This window comes from Leucoraja erinacea, unplaced genomic scaffold (genome assembly GCF_028641065.1).
Source record: "Leucoraja erinacea ecotype New England unplaced genomic scaffold, Leri_hhj_1 Leri_430S, whole genome shotgun sequence".
Taxonomy (NCBI): domain Eukaryota; kingdom Metazoa; phylum Chordata; class Chondrichthyes; order Rajiformes; family Rajidae; genus Leucoraja; species Leucoraja erinaceus.
Genome location: NW_026576331.1, coordinates 95,001 through 112,592, shown reverse-complemented (window position 1 = coordinate 112,592; position 17,592 = coordinate 95,001). Strand labels below are relative to the sequence as shown.

The 17,592-nt window shown below is 52.4% G+C and overlaps 2 protein-coding genes and 1 pseudogene across 2 annotated transcripts in view; 1 reads left to right on the top strand and 2 right to left on the bottom strand.

Moving 5' to 3' along the window:
* Positions 1 to 313: 313 nt before the first annotated feature.
* On the bottom strand, positions 314 to 5,752 carry LOC129693808 (trichohyalin-like; annotated as a pseudogene).
* A 1,048-nt stretch (positions 5,753 to 6,800) lies between these two features.
* On the bottom strand, positions 6,801 to 7,710 carry LOC129693807 (uncharacterized; the record flags this gene model as incomplete). Its single annotated transcript, XM_055630562.1, has 3 exons — positions 6,801 to 7,036; positions 7,270 to 7,487; positions 7,556 to 7,710. Coding segments are annotated over 3 exons (609 nt in total), but the record flags the coding sequence as incomplete, so codon positions are not given.
* Positions 7,711 to 12,896: 5,186 nt separating this feature from the next.
* The window catches only part of LOC129693806 (roundabout homolog 2-like), a 50,068-nt gene continuing 45,372 nt past the window's right edge, over positions 12,897 to 17,592 (top strand). The window contains exon 1 of the mRNA XM_055630561.1: positions 12,897 to 12,961. Within this exon, the coding sequence (XP_055486536.1) occupies positions 12,948 to 12,961 (14 nt within the window). The 5' untranslated portion in view covers positions 12,897 to 12,947. The remainder of the gene's footprint in view (positions 12,962 to 17,592) is intronic.

Below are 17,592 nucleotides of genomic sequence, written 5' to 3'. Positions count from 1 at the left end.
CCTTTCTCTTCCCCTCTCCCTCCCTCTTTCTCTCTCTCTTTCCCCTTTCCCTCTCCCCCCCTCCCTCTCTTTTCCCTCTTCTCTTCTCTCCCTTCCTTCTTTCCTTCTCCCTCCCTTTTTCTTTCTCTCCCCCTTTTCTCTCCCCTCCTTCTTCTTTCTCTACCCCCCTCTCTTCTTCTCCTCCTCCTTTCTTTTCCTTTCTCCTCTCCCTCCTCCTCTCTCCTCTCCCTTTCTCTTCTCCTTCTCTCTCTTCCCCTCTCTCTCTGTCTCCTTCTCGCTTCCTCTCTCCCCCCCTCTCCTCTCTTCCCTCCTTCCTCTCTCTCTTCCTCTTCTTCCCCCCTTCCCTTTTCCTCTCCCTCCTCTTCCTTTTCTTTCTTTTCTTTTCTTCTCTCTCCCTTCTTTCCCTCTCTCCTCTCTCCTCCTCCCCCTCTTTCGCTCTTCCCTCCTCCCTTCTCTTCTCCCCTCTTTTCTCTCCTCTCTCTTCCTTTTTCTCCTTCCTTTCTCTCTTTCTTTTCTTCCTTCTTTCCCTTCTTTTCCGTTCCTTTTTTTTTCTCCCTCCCCCTTTTTCTCCTTTTCTTCTCCCTCTTTTCTTTCCCACCTTTCTTCTCTTCCTCTCCCCCTCTCTTCCTCTCACTCTTTCCTCTCCTTTCTTTTCTTTCCTCTTTCGCCTTTCTCCGTCCTTCTCCCTTCTCTTTTCTCTTTTCCTCTTTTCCTCTCCTCCCTTTCTTCTCCTTTTTTTTCCTTTCTCTCTCTCTTCTCCTTTTTTTTTCTTCCTTTTCTCTCTTTCCCCTCTCCCCTCTCCCCTTTCCCTCGGGGTCCCTTTCTTTCTCCTTCCCCTTTCCTCTTCCCCTCCCTTTCCCCTTTTTCTTTTCCCCTTCCTTCTCTCTTTTTTTTTCTTCTTTTCTCTCCTTTTTTCTTTCTCTCTTGTCTCCTTCTTTTTTTTTCTCTTCCCTCTTCTCTCTCTTCTTTCTCCTCCTTTTTTTCTTCCCTTTTTTCCCCCTTTCCTTGGTTTCTTTCTTCTTCTCTCCTCCCCTCTTCTCTTTTCTTCGCCCTGTTTCTCTTGCTGCTCTCTCTCTTCATTCTCCCCCCTTTTGTCCTCTCTCCCCTTTTCCTTCTCTTCTTTTTCGGTCCCTCCTTTTTCATTTACTTTTTTCTCCCCCTCCTTCTCCCTTCCCTCCCTTTCTTTTTCTCTTCCTTTTTTCCTCCCTTTCCCCTTCGTCTCATTCATCTCCTTGTCTCCTTCCTTCTTTTCTTTCCTTCGCTCCTCCTTTTTCCCTCCCTCTGCTCCTTCCCTCTCTTTTCTTCTTTTCCTCTTTCTCCCTGTCCTCCCTTTTCCTCCCCTCTTCTCTTTTTCCCCCTTTTTTCCCTCTCTCTTCCCTTTTTCGTCCTCTTTGCCCCTCTTTCCTTTCTCTCCTTTCCCTCCCCCTCTCTCTCCTTCCCCCCTTCTGCGGTTCTTCCCTTCTGCCTCCCGTTTTCTGCTTCTTTCCCTCCTCTCCCTTCCTCGTCCTCCCCCTCTCTCACCCCTTTTCTTTCCCCCCCCCCTCTTCCCCTCCCCCCTCCCTCTTCTTTCCCTCTCCTCTCTCCTCTCTTCCTTTTCCTTCCCCCCTCCCTCTTCTGGCCCTCTCCCCTCTCCCCCCTCTCCTCTCTGCTCCTTCCCCCCTCTTCTTCCTCTCTCTTTCCTTGTTCTTCTTCCCCCTTTCTTTCCCTTCTCCCCTCTTTCTCCCCTTTTCTTTCTTTCCTTCCCTCTTCTCCTTCCACCTTTCGTCCCTCTCCTCTTTCCCTTCGCCCCTTCTTTTCCCCCTTCTCCTTTTTGCTTCCCTTCTCTTTTTTTCTCTCTTTCCTTCCCTTCCTTCTCTCTTTCCTTTCCTCTCTTTCTTTCTTCCTCCTCTGCCTCCTCTGCTCTCTTCCCTCTTTTTCCTCTTCCTTCGTCCCTCCCCCTCTTCCTTCCTCTCCTCTTTTCCTCCCTCTTTTCTTCCTCTTTCTCTCTCCGTCTCCTCCCTCCTTTTCCCTCCTTTTCTTCTTTCCTCCCCCTCTCCTGCTTCCCTTCTCTCCTCTTTCCCCTCTCTCTCTTCGTCCTTTCCTCTTCTTTTTCTCTTCCGTTTCCCCTCTCTTCTCCCCCCCCTTCCTCCCTCTTTCTTCCTCTCTCTCTTTCCTTCTTGCTCTCCCCCTTGTTTCTTCCTCTCTTTGCCTTCCCTCCTTTTCTTTCTTCCTCTCCCTCCTGAAGGCTTTTCTATTCCCCTTCCCTTTCCTCCGCCCCTCTCTTCCCGTGTTCTTTCGTCTTTCGTCCTCTCTCTTTCCTTGTCCTTCTGCGTTCCCCCTCTTTCCTTCTTTCCTCCTCTAACCTGTCGTTTTTTTTTCCCCTCCCTCTCTTTCTCCTTCCTCCCTTCTTTCCCCTTTTCTTTCCTCTTTCTTTTCTTCCTCTTTCTCTCTTCCTCTTTCCCCCTTCTCCTCTTCTTTTCTTCCTTCCTTTCTCCCTCCCCTCTCCTTCCCCTTTCTCCCTCCCCCCTCTCCTTCTTCTCCCTTTCCGGCTCGCCTTCTTCTCTGTTTCCTCCCCTTCCTCTCTTTCTCCCTTTTCTCTTTTTTCCTCCCTTCTCTCCTTCTTCTTTCCTACCCTCTCCCATCTCCGGGCCTCTTCTACCCCTTCCCTTCCTTTCTCTCCCTTGGTCTTTCTCTTTCCCCCTCTTCTTCCTCTTCTTCCTCCCCTGTCTCTTCCCCTTTTTCTCTCTCTCTCCCGGCTCTTTTCCTTGTCCTGGCCTCCCCTTCCTTCTTCTTCTTCCCCTGTGCCTTCTCTTCGGTTCCCCTCTTTCTTGTCCCCTCTTTTCTCTTCCCCCCTCTCCCTCCTCTTGACCCCGTTCCTCCTTCCTTTCTCCTTCTTTGCTCCTCCCCCCACCCTCCCTTCTTTCTTCCTTTCTCCTTTCTTTCCCTCCCCGTTCCTCCTTCCCTCCTCCCACCTTTTCCTTCCTCTCCTGCCTCCTTTCTCACCCACTTCATCCTCGTTCCCCTCCCTCTCTTATCCCCCTCCCCTCCCCCACCTTCTCTCCTGTTTTCCCTCTTCCTTCCTCCCTCCTCTTCCGCACCCTCCCCTGCTTCCTTCGGCACCTTCTCCTTCCGCTCCTCTCTCTCTTTCTCCCTCTTCTCCTCCCCCCCGCCCCCCTCCCTCCTCCGTCCCCCTAATCTCCCCTCTCCCCTCTCTCTCCTTCTCCCTCTCCTTCTTGTGCTTTCCCCCTTTCTCCTCTCCCCCTTCTCTGTCCCTCTTCTTTCCTCGCCTTCTGGCACCCCTCTCCTCCCTTCCATCCTCTCTTCCTTTGCCTCTCCTCCCCTCTCCCCTCTTCTTCTTCCTCTCCTTTCCCCTCTTCTCCCCCCCCCTCTTTTCCTTTTCCTTCCTTTCGTTTCCTCTCCCCTCTCTTTCTCTTCCTCCCCTTTCCCTTTTCCTTCTCCCCCTCTTCTCTTTCCCCCTTTTTCTCATCCCCTTTCTGCCCCTCTCTTCCTCTTCTCCTCCCTCTCCTTCTCCCTTTTCCTCGCTCTTTCGCTCTTCCCCTCCTCCTCTCTTTCTCTCCTCTCTCCTCCCTCTCTCGCCTTCCTTTCTCTTCCTCCTCTCCTCCCCTTCCTGCTCTCGGTCCCCCCTTTCTTCTCCTCCCCCTTCCTCCTCCTTTCCTCTGCCCTCCTCTCTGCTCTTTTTTGCCCTCCTCTCTGCCCCTCCTCTTCTCTTCAGTCCCCTTCCCCTCTCTTCCTCCCCTCTTCCCTTCTCTCTTCCCTTTCTCCCTTCTTTCGTTCTTCCTCTGTTCTTTTCCTTTCCCTCTTTCCCCCTTTCCCTTTCCTCCCCTCCCTCTCTCTTTCTCCCTTCCTTCCTCCCCTTTCTTTCCCCTCTCTCCTTCTCCCCCCTCCCTCTCTCTCTCCCTTTCCTCTGCTCCTCCTTTCTCATCTTCTCACTTCTCCTTTCTCAGTTCTCTTCTTCTCTTTCTCTCCTCTCTATTTTTCTCCTCCCTTCCGGTCTTTTCCTCTTCTCCTCTCCTTTCCCTGGGCTCTTTTCTGCCTTCTTCCTCCCTCGTCTTCCGCTTTTCTCCCTTTCCCTCGTCCTCTCTCCCCTTTTTCTCTCTTCCTTCCCCTCCTCTCCTCTCTCTGTTCTCTGTCTTTCTTCCCTCTCGCTGCGTTCTCGCCCCCTTCTCATCTTCTCGCCCTCTCTCCGTCTGCTATTCTCCTCCCCCCCTCCTTTCCCTCTCCCTCTGCTTTCTCCTTTCTCTTTTTTCTTCATCCCCTTCTCTTCTCCCCTCTTCTTCTTGTTTCTCCTCTCTCCCCCCGTTCCCTCCTCTTCCTCTCTGTCCTCTCTTTCTCTTTCCTCTTTTCCCTTCTCTCTTTCTCCTCCTTCCCTCCTCCTCCCTGCTCTCCTGTTTCTCCTTCTTTCTTTCTCTCTCTTTTCTCCCTTGTTCCCCTTCTCTTTCTTCCCCCCTTGCCCTCCCCCTTCCTTCTTCTCTCTTTCTCTCTTTCTCACTCCCTTCCCTCCTCTCCTCTCCCTCCTCTCCCTCTCCTCTTCCCTCTCCTTCTTCTCCTCTCTTCCTCTCTCTTTCTTCTGCCCTCCCCTCTTCTCTTCCCTCCCTCTTCTTTCTCTCTTCCTCCCCTATCCTTCCTTCCCTCCCCTCTTCCTCCCTTCTTTCTCCCTCTCCCTCTCTTCGTCCTCTTCTCTCCCTCCCTTCTCTCCTCTCCTGTCCCGCCCCTCTTCCACCTTCTCTCCTTCTTCCTCCTCCTCTCTCCCCCCCTTCCCTCGGTCTTCCCCTCTTCTTTCTCTCCCTCTCCTCTCCTTCTTCCCTCTTCCCTCCTCTCCCCTCTCCCCCCTTCCTCTCCCTCCCTCTCCTTCCCTCCCTCTCTCTCCTTTCTTCCCCTCTTTCTCCTCTCTTTCTCTTCTCTCTCTTCTTTCTTCTTCTTCTATCTCTCTCCCCCCCCCTCTCTTTCTATCTATCCTCTCTCTTTCTCTTCTATCTCTCTATCTCTCCCCTCTCTCTCTCTTCCTTCTCCTCTCTCTCCTCCCGTTCTCTCCTCCTCCCCTCCTTCCCCTCTTTTCTTCTCTCTCCTTCCTCCTTCTTCCTCTCTCTTCTCCTCTTCTCTCCTCTTCTCTCTCTCTCTTTTCTCCCTCTTCCCTCTCCCCTCCCTTTCTTCCCCTTCTTTCTTCCTCTCTCCCCCCTCTTTCTCCCCTTCTCTCCTTCTCTCCCCCCTTCTCTCCTTTTCCTTCTTCTCCTCTCCTTCCTTCCTCTCTTCCCTCCTTCTTTTTTCTTTTCCTCTCCTTCCCCCCTCCCTCTCCCTCCCTTTTCCCCCTTTCTTTCTTTCCCTTCTTCTCCCTTCCTCTCTCTCTCCCCTCTCCCCTCTTTCTTCCTCTCCTCTTTTTTCCTTCTCTCTTCTCTCTTTTCCCTCCCTCCCTCTTTCCTTTCCCTCCTCGTTCCCTTCTTCTTTTTCCCTTTCTTTCCTCTCCCTTCTCTTTTTTTCCTCCTTTTTCTCCCCTTCCCCTCTTTCTTCCCCTCTCTTCCTTTCTTTCTCTCTCCCTCCCCTTCCTTTTTCTTTTTTCTTTTATTCTCCTCCTCTTCTCTCTTCCTCTCTTCCTCTTTCTCTTCTTTCTTCCCCTTTCCCTTTCCCTCTCCTCTTCCTCTCTCCTCTCTTCTCTTCCCTCTCTCCCTTCTGTCCCTTCCTTTCTCTTTCTTTCTCTTTTCTCTCCTCCTCTTTCTCTCTTCCTCTCTCTCCTCTCCTCCCTCTCCTTTTCCTCTCCTCCCCTTTCCCCCCTCCCCTCTTCCCCTTTTCCCCTCCTCCTCTCCCTTTCCTCTTCTCCCCTTCTCCCCCTCTCCCTCCATGCCTCTTCCTTCTCCCTCCTCCCGCTTCCCTCTCCTCTCTCTCTCCTTTTTTCTCTCTCCCCTCTCTTCCTCTCTCCTTCTCCTTTTCTCTCTTTTTTCTCCCCTCCTTCTCTCCTCCCCCTCTCCTCCCCTCTCCCTCCCCTCCCCTCTCCTCCCCTCCTCCTCATCCCTCCCACCTTCCCTTTCTCCCTCCCCCCCCCCCCTCCTTCTCCTCTGTCTCTTCCTCCCCCCTCCTCCTTCTTTCTCTCTCTCCTTCCTCCTCCTCCCTCCCTCTCTCTCCCCCTCCTTTCCCTCTTCTCCTCCCTCCCTCTTCCTCTCTTCCTCTCCCCTCTCTCTCTCCTCCTCCATCCCCCCCTCTCCTTTTCCTCTCCCCTTTCCTCTTTCTCCCTCTTCCTTTTCTTTTCCTTTTCTCTTCTCTCCCTCCCCTTCCTTTCCCTCTCTTCCTCCCTCTCCTCCGTCTTGCTTCCTCCTCTCCCTCCCTCTCCTTCCCCTCCCCCCTCCCCTCATTCTCCTCTTCCTTTCCTCTCCTCTCTCCTCTTTCTTTTCTCTCCTTTTCCTCCCTCTCCCTTTTTCTCCTTCCTCTCTGTCCCCTCCTTCTCCCCTCCTTTCCCTCTTTTCTTCTCCCTCTCCTTTCCTCTTCCTCCTCCTCCCTTTTCTCCCTCTTCCTCCTCTCTCTCCCTCCTCCTCTCCCTCCTCTTTTCCCTCTCTTCTTCCCCTCCTCCTTCCTCTTTTCTCCCCTTCTCTTCCCCTCTCCCCCGCCTCTCCTCTCCCTCTTCTCCTCTCCCCTCCTCTTCTCTCCTCCCCCCCCTCTCCTTTTTCCTCTCCCCCTTTATTCCCTCTCTCCCTCTTTCTCCCTTCCCTTTCCTCCCCCCCTTCCCCTCTCTCCCTTCTTCCTCTCCCTCCCTCTTCCTCTCCTCCTCCTCTCCTCCCCTCCCCCCTCCCCTCCCTCTCTCTCCTCCCCCTTTCCCTTTCTTTCCTCCTCTTCTCTTCTTCTCCCTCCTTTTTTCTCTCCCCTTCCCTCTCCTCTATCTCCCTCTCTTCCCTCCTTCTCCTCTCCTTCTCCTCCCTTCTTTTCTCTCTCTCTCCCTCCTCTCTCCCTCTCCTCCCTCTCCTCTCTTCCCCTCTTCTCTTTCTCTCTCTCTTTCTCCCTCCTCTCCTCTCTCCTTTCCCCTCCTCTCTCCTCCCCTCTCTTTCCTTCCTCTCTTTTTTCCCTCTCTTCTCTCTCTCCTCTCCCTCCTCTCCCTCCCCTCCCCTCTCCTCCCTCTTTCTTCTCCTCCCCTCTCTTCCCTTTCTCTTTCTCCTTCTCTCCCTCTTCTTCTCCCTCCCTCTTCTCTTCCCTCCCCTCTCCTCTCCCTTCCCTCCCTCCCCTTCCTTCCCCCTTTCCTTCTCTTCCCCTCTCTCCCCTTCCCCTCCCCCCCTCTCCCTCTTTCTTTCTTCTCCTCCTCTCTCCTCTCCTCTTCCTCTCCTCTCCTCCTCCTCTCCTCTCTCTTCTCTCTCTCCTTCTTCTCCTTTTCTCTCTCTCTCCCCTCCCCTCCTCCTTCTCTCCCCTTCCTCTTCTCCTCCTCTCCTCTCTCCTCCCTCTCCCTTCTCTCCTTTCTCTCCTCCCTCCCTCCCCCCCCTTCTCTCCTCCCTTCCTCTTCTTCCCCCTCCTCTCTTCCCTCTTTCTCCCCCTCCTCCTCCTCCCCTCTCTCTCTTCCTCCCCCCCTCTCCCCCTTCCCTTCTCTTTCCTCCTCTCTCTCTCTCTCTCCTCTCCTTCCTCCTCTCTTCTCCTTTCTTCCCCTGTCCCTCCTCCCTTCCTCCTTCTCTTCCTCCTCTTCCTCTCCTCCCTCTCCTCTCTTCCCCTCTCTCCTCCCTCTCTCCTCTTCTCCTCTCTCTCCCTCTCCCTCCCTCTCCCTCTTCTCTCCCCTTTCCCCCTCTTCCTTCTCTTCCCCCTCCTCTCCCTCTCCCCTCTCTCTCTTCCTCTCTCTCCTTTCTCCTCTCTCTCTCCCTTCCCCCTTTTTCCCTCCCCTTCTCTCTCTTTCCTCCCTCTTTTTCCTTCCCCCTCTTTCCCCCTCCCTCCTCCCTCCTCTCTTCCTTCTCTCTCTCCTCCCCCTTTTCCTCTTTTCCTCTCCCCTCCCTCTCCTCTTTTCTCTCCCCCTCCCCTCCCCTCTCCTCTCCTCTCCCTCTCCCCTCTTCTTTTTTCTCCTCTTCTCTCTCCTCTCTCTTTCCTCTCCTTCTCCCTCTTCTCCCCTCTCCTCTCCTCTCCTTCTCTCCTCTCCTCTCCTCCTCTCCCCTCCCCTCCTCCCTTCCTCTCTCCTCCCTCCTCCTCCTTCTTCCTCTCTCTTCTCTTCTCTTTTTCCTTCCTTTCTCTCTCCTCTCCTTCCTCCTCCTCTTCCTTCTTTCCCTCCCTCTTTCTCCCCCTCCTCCCCTTCTCTCCCTCCTCTCCCTCTCCTCTCCTCTCTTCCTCCCTCTGTCCTCTCTTCTCCCTCCTTTTTCCCTCTTTTCCTCTCTTCTTTTCCTCCTCTCTCTTTCTTTTCCCCCTCTCCTCTTTTTCTTCTTCTCTCCTCCTTTTTTTCCTTTTTCTTTCTTTCCTTTCTTCTCTCCCTCTCTCTCTCCCTCCCCTCTCTCCTCTCCCTTCTCCTCCCTTCTTCCTCTTCCCTCGTTCTCCCCTCTCTTCATAAGTAATAAAGGGGTAAGCCATTTAGAACGAGAGACGACGAAACCACTTTTTCTCACACGAGAGTGGTGAGTCTGTGGAATCTCTCCCCTCAGGGCGGTGGAGGCCGGTTCCTCTGGATGCTTTCAAGAGAGAGGTTAGATAGGGCTCTTAAAGATAGCGGAGTCAGGACATATGGGGAGAAGGCAGGAACGGGGTACTGATTGGGGATGATCAGCCATGATCACATTGAATGGTGGTGCTGGCTCGAAGGGCCGAATGGCCTCTACTCCTGCACCTATTGTCTATTGACTATTGTCTTTGGACTGAGAGTCAGGGGAGGGGGAGACACAGGGAGAAGGAAGTGTGAGGTGTGAGATACAGCGCGGAAACAGGCCCTTCGGCCCATCGAGATGGAGCTGAGCTGTGTCTACCCCGTGCTATCCCCACCCTGTAGGAGTGTGCGACGGGGCAGAGTAGAGGGGAGCTTCACTCTGTGTCTACCCCCCTGCTGAGATACAACATGCCCGTTTTAAACAAACCACGGACATCCCTCAGTTAAATGGACATGAAATGCTTTTTTAAAACAGCGAAGGTTTATATTTGATATTGATGTCTTTCCCTCCGTTAGATGTCGTCAAATAAAACCTTCCCGTCATGAAGCGGGTGTTATGAATCTTGCAGATAGACACAGAGTGCTGGAGTAACTCAGCGGGCCAGGCAGCTTTTATGAATCTTGCAGCTGGACTCAATTTGTATTTGTCACTGAACTATCCTTCATCCCTGTCACTATTCACTTCACAACTCTTAACGCTATCCACGATGAGGTTTCGGTCGAAACATAGACAATAGGTGCAGGAGTAGAGGCCATTCGGCCCTTCGAGCCAGCACTGCCATTCAATATTAAATTTAAAAATAAATTGGATAGGCATATGGATGAGAAGGGAATGGAGGGTTATGGTATGAGTGCAGGCAGGTGGGACTAAGGGGAAAAAAAAATGTGTTCGGCATGGACTTGTAGGGCCGAGATTGGCCTGTCTTCCGTGTCTTGTAATTGTTATATGGTAATATGGTTAATATGATCATGGCTGATCATCCAACTCGGTATCCTGTACCTGCCTTCTCTCCATACCCCCTGATCCCTTTAGCCACAAGGGCCACATCTAACTCCCTCTTAAATATCGCCAATGAACTGTGTGGCCTCAACTACCTTCTGTGGCAGAGAATTCCACAGATTCAAAGGAGAGGAGAGGAGTATATAGCCAATGAACTGTGTGGCCTCAACTACCTTCTGTGGCAGAGAATTCCACAGATTCACCACTCTCTGTGTGAAAAATGTTTTTCTCATCTCGGTCCAAAAAGATTTCCCCCTTATCCTTAAGCTGGTGTGTGACCCCTTTTCCTGGACTTCCCCAACATCGGGAACAATCTTCCTGCATCTAGCCTGTCCAACCCCGTTTAAGAATTTTGTAAGTTTCTATAAGATCCCCCCTCAATCTTCTAGGCCCCAGTGTAGTTTGAGGTCAGCACAAAGAGGCTTTACATGAGGCTTCAGACTGGTCCAGAGCCCTAGTGAGACCACACCTGTAGTATTGTGTACAGGTGTACAGGGCCCTAGTGAGACCACACCTGGAGTGTTGTGTACAGGTGTACAGGGCCCTAGTGAGACCACCCCTGGAGTATTGTGTACAGGTGTACAGGGCCCTAGTGAGACCACACCTGGAGTGTTGTGTACAGGTGAGACCACACCTGGAGTGTTGTGTGCAGTTTTGGTCCACTAATTTGAGGAACGACATTCTTGCTATTGAGGGAGTGCAGCGTAGGTTCACCAGGTTAATTCCCGGGATGGCGGGACTGTCATATGCTGTGAGAATGGAGCGGCTGGGCTTGTACACTCTGGAGTTTAGAAGGATGAGTGGGCATCTCATTGAAACATATAAGATTGTTAAGGGATTGGACAAGTTAGAGGCAGGGAGACATGTTCCCGATGTTGGGGGAGTCCAGAACCGGGGGTCACGCACAGTGTAAGAATAAGGGGTAAAGCCATTTAGAACGGAGAGGGGAGGAAACACCCTTTTTCTCACAGAGAGTGGTGAGTCTGTGGAATTCTCTGCCTCAGAGGGCGGTGGAGGGGCGGTTCTCTGGATACTTTCATGAGAGAGAGCTCGTTAATGCTCTTAAAGATAGCGGAGTCAGGGGATTATGGGGAGAAGGCAGGAACGGGGTACTGATTGACCTCTGGATGATCAGCCGTGATCACATTGAATGGCGGTGCTGGCTCAAAGGGCCGAATGGCCTCTACTCCTGCTCCTGTTGTCTATTGTCTATCCCAATTTACAGATTACTAAATGTGTAGGAAGGAACTGCAGATGCTGGTTTAAACTGAAGACATATGCAAAATGCTGGAGTAACTCAGCAGGGGCAGGCAGCATCTCTGGGGGAGAAGGAATGGGTGATGTTTTGGGTCGAGACCCTTGAGACAGTCTGAAGAAGAGTCTCAACCAGAAACATCGCCCATTCAATCTCACCAGGAATGCTGCCTGTCCCGCTGAGTTACTCCAGCATTTTGTGTCTATCTAAAGATTACTAAATGATTTTGAAGGGACTTTGCAAGAACATCTGCCGAGCTATAATTTAAAACAGACTTCCACCAAACCGCGCTCTTAAATGACAAAGAATATGTTTTGTTCAATTCTTTATTAATACTTTGATTTTGCATGTGTTGTGGGCATTTCAAAGCCTTCGTCTAACTCGAGATGGTAGCAGTGGGAGCTAGATCACCACACAAAACACAGGCCTAGTTTACCACTACTAATCCAGGGCCTAGTTTACCACTACTAATCCAGGGCCTAATTTCGCTCCACAAACTCTAGGCCTCGTTTAGAACAGAAGATCCTGGAGGTGGTGTGGTGGGTGAGAAGAAACATAGAAACAAAGAAACATAGGAATTAGGTGCAGGAGTAGAGGCCATTCGGGCCCTTCGAGCCTGCACCGCCATTCAATATGATCATGGCTGATCATCCAACTCAGTATCCTGTACCTGCCTTCTCTCCAACCCCCTGATCCCCTTAGCCACAAGGGCCACATCTAACTCCCTCTTCAAATATAGCCAATGAACTGGCTTCAACTACCCTCTGTGGCAGAGAGTTCCAGAGATTCACCACTCTCTGTGTGAAAAAAGTTCTCCTCATCTCGGTTTTAAAGGATTTCTCCCTTATCCTTAAGCTGTGACCCCTTGTCCTGGACTTCCCCAACATCGGGAGCAATCTTCCTGCATCTAGCCTGTCCAACCCCTTAAGAATTTTGTAAGTTTCTATAAGATCCTCCCCTCAATCTCCTAAATTCTAGAGAGTGTAAACCAAGTCTATCCAGTCTTTCTTCATAAGAAGAGTCCTGACATCCCAGGAATCAGTCTGGTGAACCGTCTCTGCACTCCCTCTATGGCGATAATGTCCTTCCTCAGATTTGGAGACCAAGGTTTTTGACGTGAGGTTTGAGTAGTGGGGTAAGGCTTCCAAGGCTGCCTGCTATCGTTTTGCTCGAGTCCGAGGTGCCGAGAAGGATGACCTCAGGCTTACTCGCGTTTAGTTGGAGGAAGTTCTGGGCCATCCAGCACTTTATATCCTCGAGGCAGCGGGTAATCCCCTCTCCCTCCTCTCTCCCCTCCCTCTCCCCTCTCCCCTCCTCCCTCTCCATCCCCTACGCTCTTCTCCCCCTCTCCCCTCCGCTCTCTCCCCTCTCCCCTCTCCCCCCTCCCCCCCCCCCTCTCCCCTCTCCCCTCTCCCCTCCCCTCTCCCCTCTCCCCTCCTCCCTCTCTCCCTCGCCCCCCTCTCCCTCTCCCCTCTCCCCTCTCTCTCCTCTCTCCTCTCTCCTCTCTCCTCTCTCCTCTCTCCTCTCTCCTCTCTCCTCTCTCCTCTCTCCTCTCTCTCTCTCTCTCTCTCTCTCTCTCCTTTAACATTTTTGCTTGAAGTTCATGCCAACTCGTGCCTTTAATGAATAAGTTTATTCGCCAAGTATTCCCATACAAGGAATTTGCCTTGGTGCTCCACCCGCAAGTGACAACATGACACACAGTGACGGTGAGGGTTGACACAGACAACATTGAACTTCAATAATAAAACATTATTGATTAAATATGCAAATTAAACAAAATACCAGAGCAAAGGGAGGCTACAGATTTGTGGATATTGAGTAGAGCCACTACTCGTGGATAAAAATAGCTGTAGTTATGTCTGGCTGTGGCAGCTTTGACAGTCTTGATGGGCCAGGCATCATCAAAATGTCCTTACGAACTAGGCCCAAAACAATGCTGTGAATGGCCGGGACGGTAATGGCAAACTCTCTCTAGATGTCAGTAAAATACTAACGGTATAAGTAACAATGTCTTATTTTGTTTCTCTCTCTCTCTCTCCCTCTCCCCTCCCATCCATCCTTTGGGGAAAACTACAGTCACGTTCCAACGGGTTGATGGAGGAATAATGAGCAATGGAAGGTAAGCCGAGGAAAGGAGAAAGACCTTGCATGTTTGTGGAGGAATGGAGTCAATAGACAACAGGAGTAGCCCCGTCGAGCCAGCACCGCCATTCAATGTGATCATGGCTGATCATCCCCAACCAGTACCCCGTTCCTGCCTTCTCCCCATATCCCCTGACTCCACTATCTTTAAGAGCCCTATCTAGCTCTCTCTTGAAAGCATCCAGAGAACCGGCCTCCACCGCCCTCTGAGGCAGAGAATTCCACAGACTCACCACTCTCTGTGAGAAAAAGTGTTTCCTCGTCTCCGTCCTAAATGGCTTACCCCTTATTCTTAAACTGTGTGTGTGTGGCCCCTGGTTCTGGACTCCCCCAACATCGGGAACATGTTTCCTGCCTCTAGTGTGCCCAAACCCTTAATAATTTTATATGTTTCAAGATGCCCTCTCATCCTTATAAACTCCAGAGTGTACAAGCCCAGCTGCTCCATTATCTCAGCATATGACAGTCCCGCCATCCCGGGAATTAACCTGGTGAACCTACGCTGCACTCACTCAATAGCAAGAATGTCCTTCCTCAAATTAGGAGACCAAAACTGCACACAATACTCCAGGTGTGGTCTCACTAGGGCCCTGTACACCTGCACACAATACTCCAGGTGTGGTCTCACTAGGGCTCTGTACAACTGCAGAAGGACCTCTTTGCTCCTATACTCAACTGCTCTTGTTATGAAGGACAACATGCCATGCCGCATGTGTGTGTGTGTGTGTGTGTGTGTGTGTGTGTGTGTGTGTGTGTGTGTGTGTGTGTGACTGTGTGTGTGTGTGACTGTGTGTGAGTGTGTGTGTGTGTGTGACTGTGTATGTGTGTATCGCATCGCTGGACGGCACGGACTCGGTGGGCCGAAGGGCCTGTTTCCGTGCTGTATCTCGACATTAAACACAGCGATGGGGGCCCCACTCTAGAGGGGTGAGTCAGACATGCAGAGCAGAATTCCCCATCTCTCTCTCGGCTCACTCACGCACCGACCGGCTCCCATTCCCACGCTGGTCCTTCCCGTCCTGGGCCTCCTCCACTGTCAGAGTGAGGCCCAGCGCAAAATGGAGGATCAGCGCCTCGTATTTCACTTGGGGCAGCTCACACACCCCAGTGGTTTGAACGTTGACTTCTCTAACTTCAAGTGACCCTTGCTCCCCTCTCTCTCCACCCCTCCCCCACCCTCGACACACTGTTGTCTTGTTGAGTCTCATTGTCCCACGAGCGTGCGACTGCATGCGGCAAGCGCGACCAAACCGGAAGCGGGGGCCGCGCGGAGGTCGAGTGATCCCGTACGAGTCGAAGTTCGCGCTAGGCGTACGCCGTCAAGGCGCTGCGTACGCCGTCAATGCCGCTGCGGGCCGGCGGGCCGTTGCCGCGCGGAATGTTTGAACACGGTCAGTTTATCGGAGCCCCGCGCGATGTCGGGACCACAACTCCATACGGCTCCGGCGATCGAAGTGGGACCGGCCCCGCGAGGCCGTACGGCTCAAGCGACCACGTTAGGTCACGCTCGCCGCATGGAGTCGCATGCTGGTGGGACCGGCCCTTAACACGTTTTCACCGAGCACGTCTAACGATGACCTGTTTCCTGTATCATTACATTTCTGCGTATCTTTCATTCATTTCTTCTACATTTCTCCACATCATTCGGCCCCACTCTGCCATTCATTCTCTGCCTCAGAGGGCGGTGGAGGCCGGTTCTCTGGATCCTTTCAAGAGAGAGCTAGATAGGGCTCTTAAAGATAGCGGAGTCAGGGGATATGGGGAGAAGGCAGGAACGGGGTACTGATTGGGGATGATCAGCCATGATCACATTGAATGGTGGTGCTGGCTCGAAGGGCCGAATGGCCTCTACTCCTGCACCTGTTGTCCATCACCCTCCCACCTGACCCCATTCTCCTGCCTACTTCCCCCTGACACCCGGACTAAACGAGATGCGGGAGAGGAAAGTACCGCTGGAAGTTCCCAGCCACTGATGCCGAGTGAGAGGCAGCGAATGTTTGTTGGATCGGGGCCCAGACACAGATTGTGGGCCAAACACGTTGCATGTTTAATTCCTTCCATATGTCAGGAAGGGAACGAGCAAACAAAGATGGAACGAGGCGAGCTGTGTTTGCGGATAGATGTCGGCTGCATTAATCGGACATTAGTTAACGTGGATGCCCCAATCTGCCTCCTCTCATTGGCTTCTCCCAAATTGCTTTGACTCCCCTAATGAAGCTTAATGGATCTCGGGGTAAATGACTCCTGGATGATGGATTGGCGGAGGTGTGATCACCTGGCACAGCCGTTCCGTGGGGCCAAGCGTGTAGGATCAGTGTTGTGTACGCAGGGGAGCAGCGTGTAGATGAGTCTGGGATGTCTGTTCCAGCACGGGGCATCGACAGAGTTGTAGAGACACAGCGCGGAAACAGGACCTCCCTCCGGCCCAGCCAACCCGCGCAGACCAGCCATCGCCCCGCACACTCAACACTGTCCCACACGCACGCACATGCACGCACACACATGCACGCAACACACGCACACGCACACATGCGGAAACACACACACGCGCACACACATGCACGCAACACAAACACGCATGCACACACACACACACGCGCACCACACGTGCACGCGCACACAGACACACACGCACATACACGCACGCGCGCTCACACACGTGCACACACAGACACGCACTTACTCGCGCGCGCACAAACGCACACATATGCGCGCAAGCACGCACACACAGACACGCACACACACACACGCGCACACACACACACATACACACGCGCGCACAAACGCACACATACGCGCGCAAGCACGCGCACACAGACACGCACACACAGACTCGCACCACACACACGCACGCACACACACACACACACGCTCGCGCACACAGACACAGACACACACGTGCCTGAAGAAGGGTCTCAACCTAAAAAGTCACATATGCTTCTTCTCCAGAGATGCTGCCTGTCCCCGCTTGATTTATTCCAGCACTCTGCTCGCACACGCACACCACACACACACACGCACACACACACACACCACACCACACACACACAACCACACACAAACACACAACACACACACACACGCACACACACACAGATACACACACACGCACACACACACACACACACACACACACACACACACACACACACACACACGCACACTCACACACACACACACACACACAACGCACACGCACACGCACACACACGCACACACACACACAGATACACACACAGGACAATTTTACATTTATACCAAAGCCAATTAACCTACAAACCTGTGGAGTGGGGGAGGAAACCGGAGCTCCCGGAGAAAACCCACGTGGTTCACGGGGAGAACGTGCAAACTCCGTACAGACAGCACCCGTAGCAGGGATTGAACCCCGGTCTCCGGCGCTGTGAGGCAGCAGCTCTACCGCTGCACCACCATGCCATCCAAAGTAGGGCAAAACTGTCGGCAATAGACAATAGACAATAGGTGCAGGAGTAGAGGCCATTCGGCCCTTCGAGCCAGTACCGCCATTCAATGTGATCGTGGCTGATCATCCCCAACCAGTACCCCGTTCCTGCCTTCTCCCCATATCCCCTGACTCCGCTATCTTTAAGAGCCCTATCTAGCTCTCTCTTGAAAGCATCCAGAGAACCGGCCTCCACCGCCCTCTGTGAGGCAGAGAATTCCACAGACTCACCACTCTCTGTGAGAAAAAGTGTTTCCTCGTCTCCGTTTTAAATGGCCGACCCCTTATTCTTAAACTGTGTGTGTGGCCCCTGGTTCTGGACTCCCCCAACATCGGGAACATGTTTCCTGCCTCTAGCGTGTCCAAACCCTTAACAATCTTATATGTTTCAATGAGATACCCTCTCATCCTTCTAAACTCCACAGAGTGTACAAGCCCACAGCCGCTCCATTCTCTCAGATATGACAGTCCCGCCATCCCGGGAATTAACCTGGTGAACCTACGCTGCACTCCTTCAATGAGATTCCCTCTCATCCTTCTAAACTTCGGCCCTGCCCAGTCCCTTCCGGCCAGCCTTTGGGTGAGTTCCTGGTCTCGCTAGAGAGTAGCCGTGGTGGGCTGACCAGGGCCTTCTCCTACTGTCATTGGGCAGGGTCAACATGTGTTGGGGCCACAATAGCCGGCTGGCTGGATGGGAGGGAGCTGGGTCACTGTGTGTGTGTGTGTGTGTTGTGGTGTGTGTGTGTGTGTGTGTGTTTGTGTGTGTGTGTGTGTGTGTGTGTGTGTGTGTGTGTGTGTGTGTGTGTGTGTGTGTGTGTGTGTGTGTGTGTGTGTGTGTGTGTGTGTGTGTGTGTGTGTGTGTGTGTCTGTGTGTGTGTCTGTGTGTGTGTGTGTGTCTGTGTGGCTGTGTGGGTGGGTGTGTGTGTGTGTGTATGTGTCTGTGCGGGTGGAGCACCAAGACAAATTCCTTGTATGTGAATACTTGGCCAATAAACGTATTCATTCATGCAGTCATTCATTCGTTCATACATTAATTAATTCATTCATTCATCCATTCATTCATTCATCAATCAATCAATCATTAATTAATTCATTGCATTCATTCATTCATCATTCATTCATTCATGCATCCATACATTCAATCATTC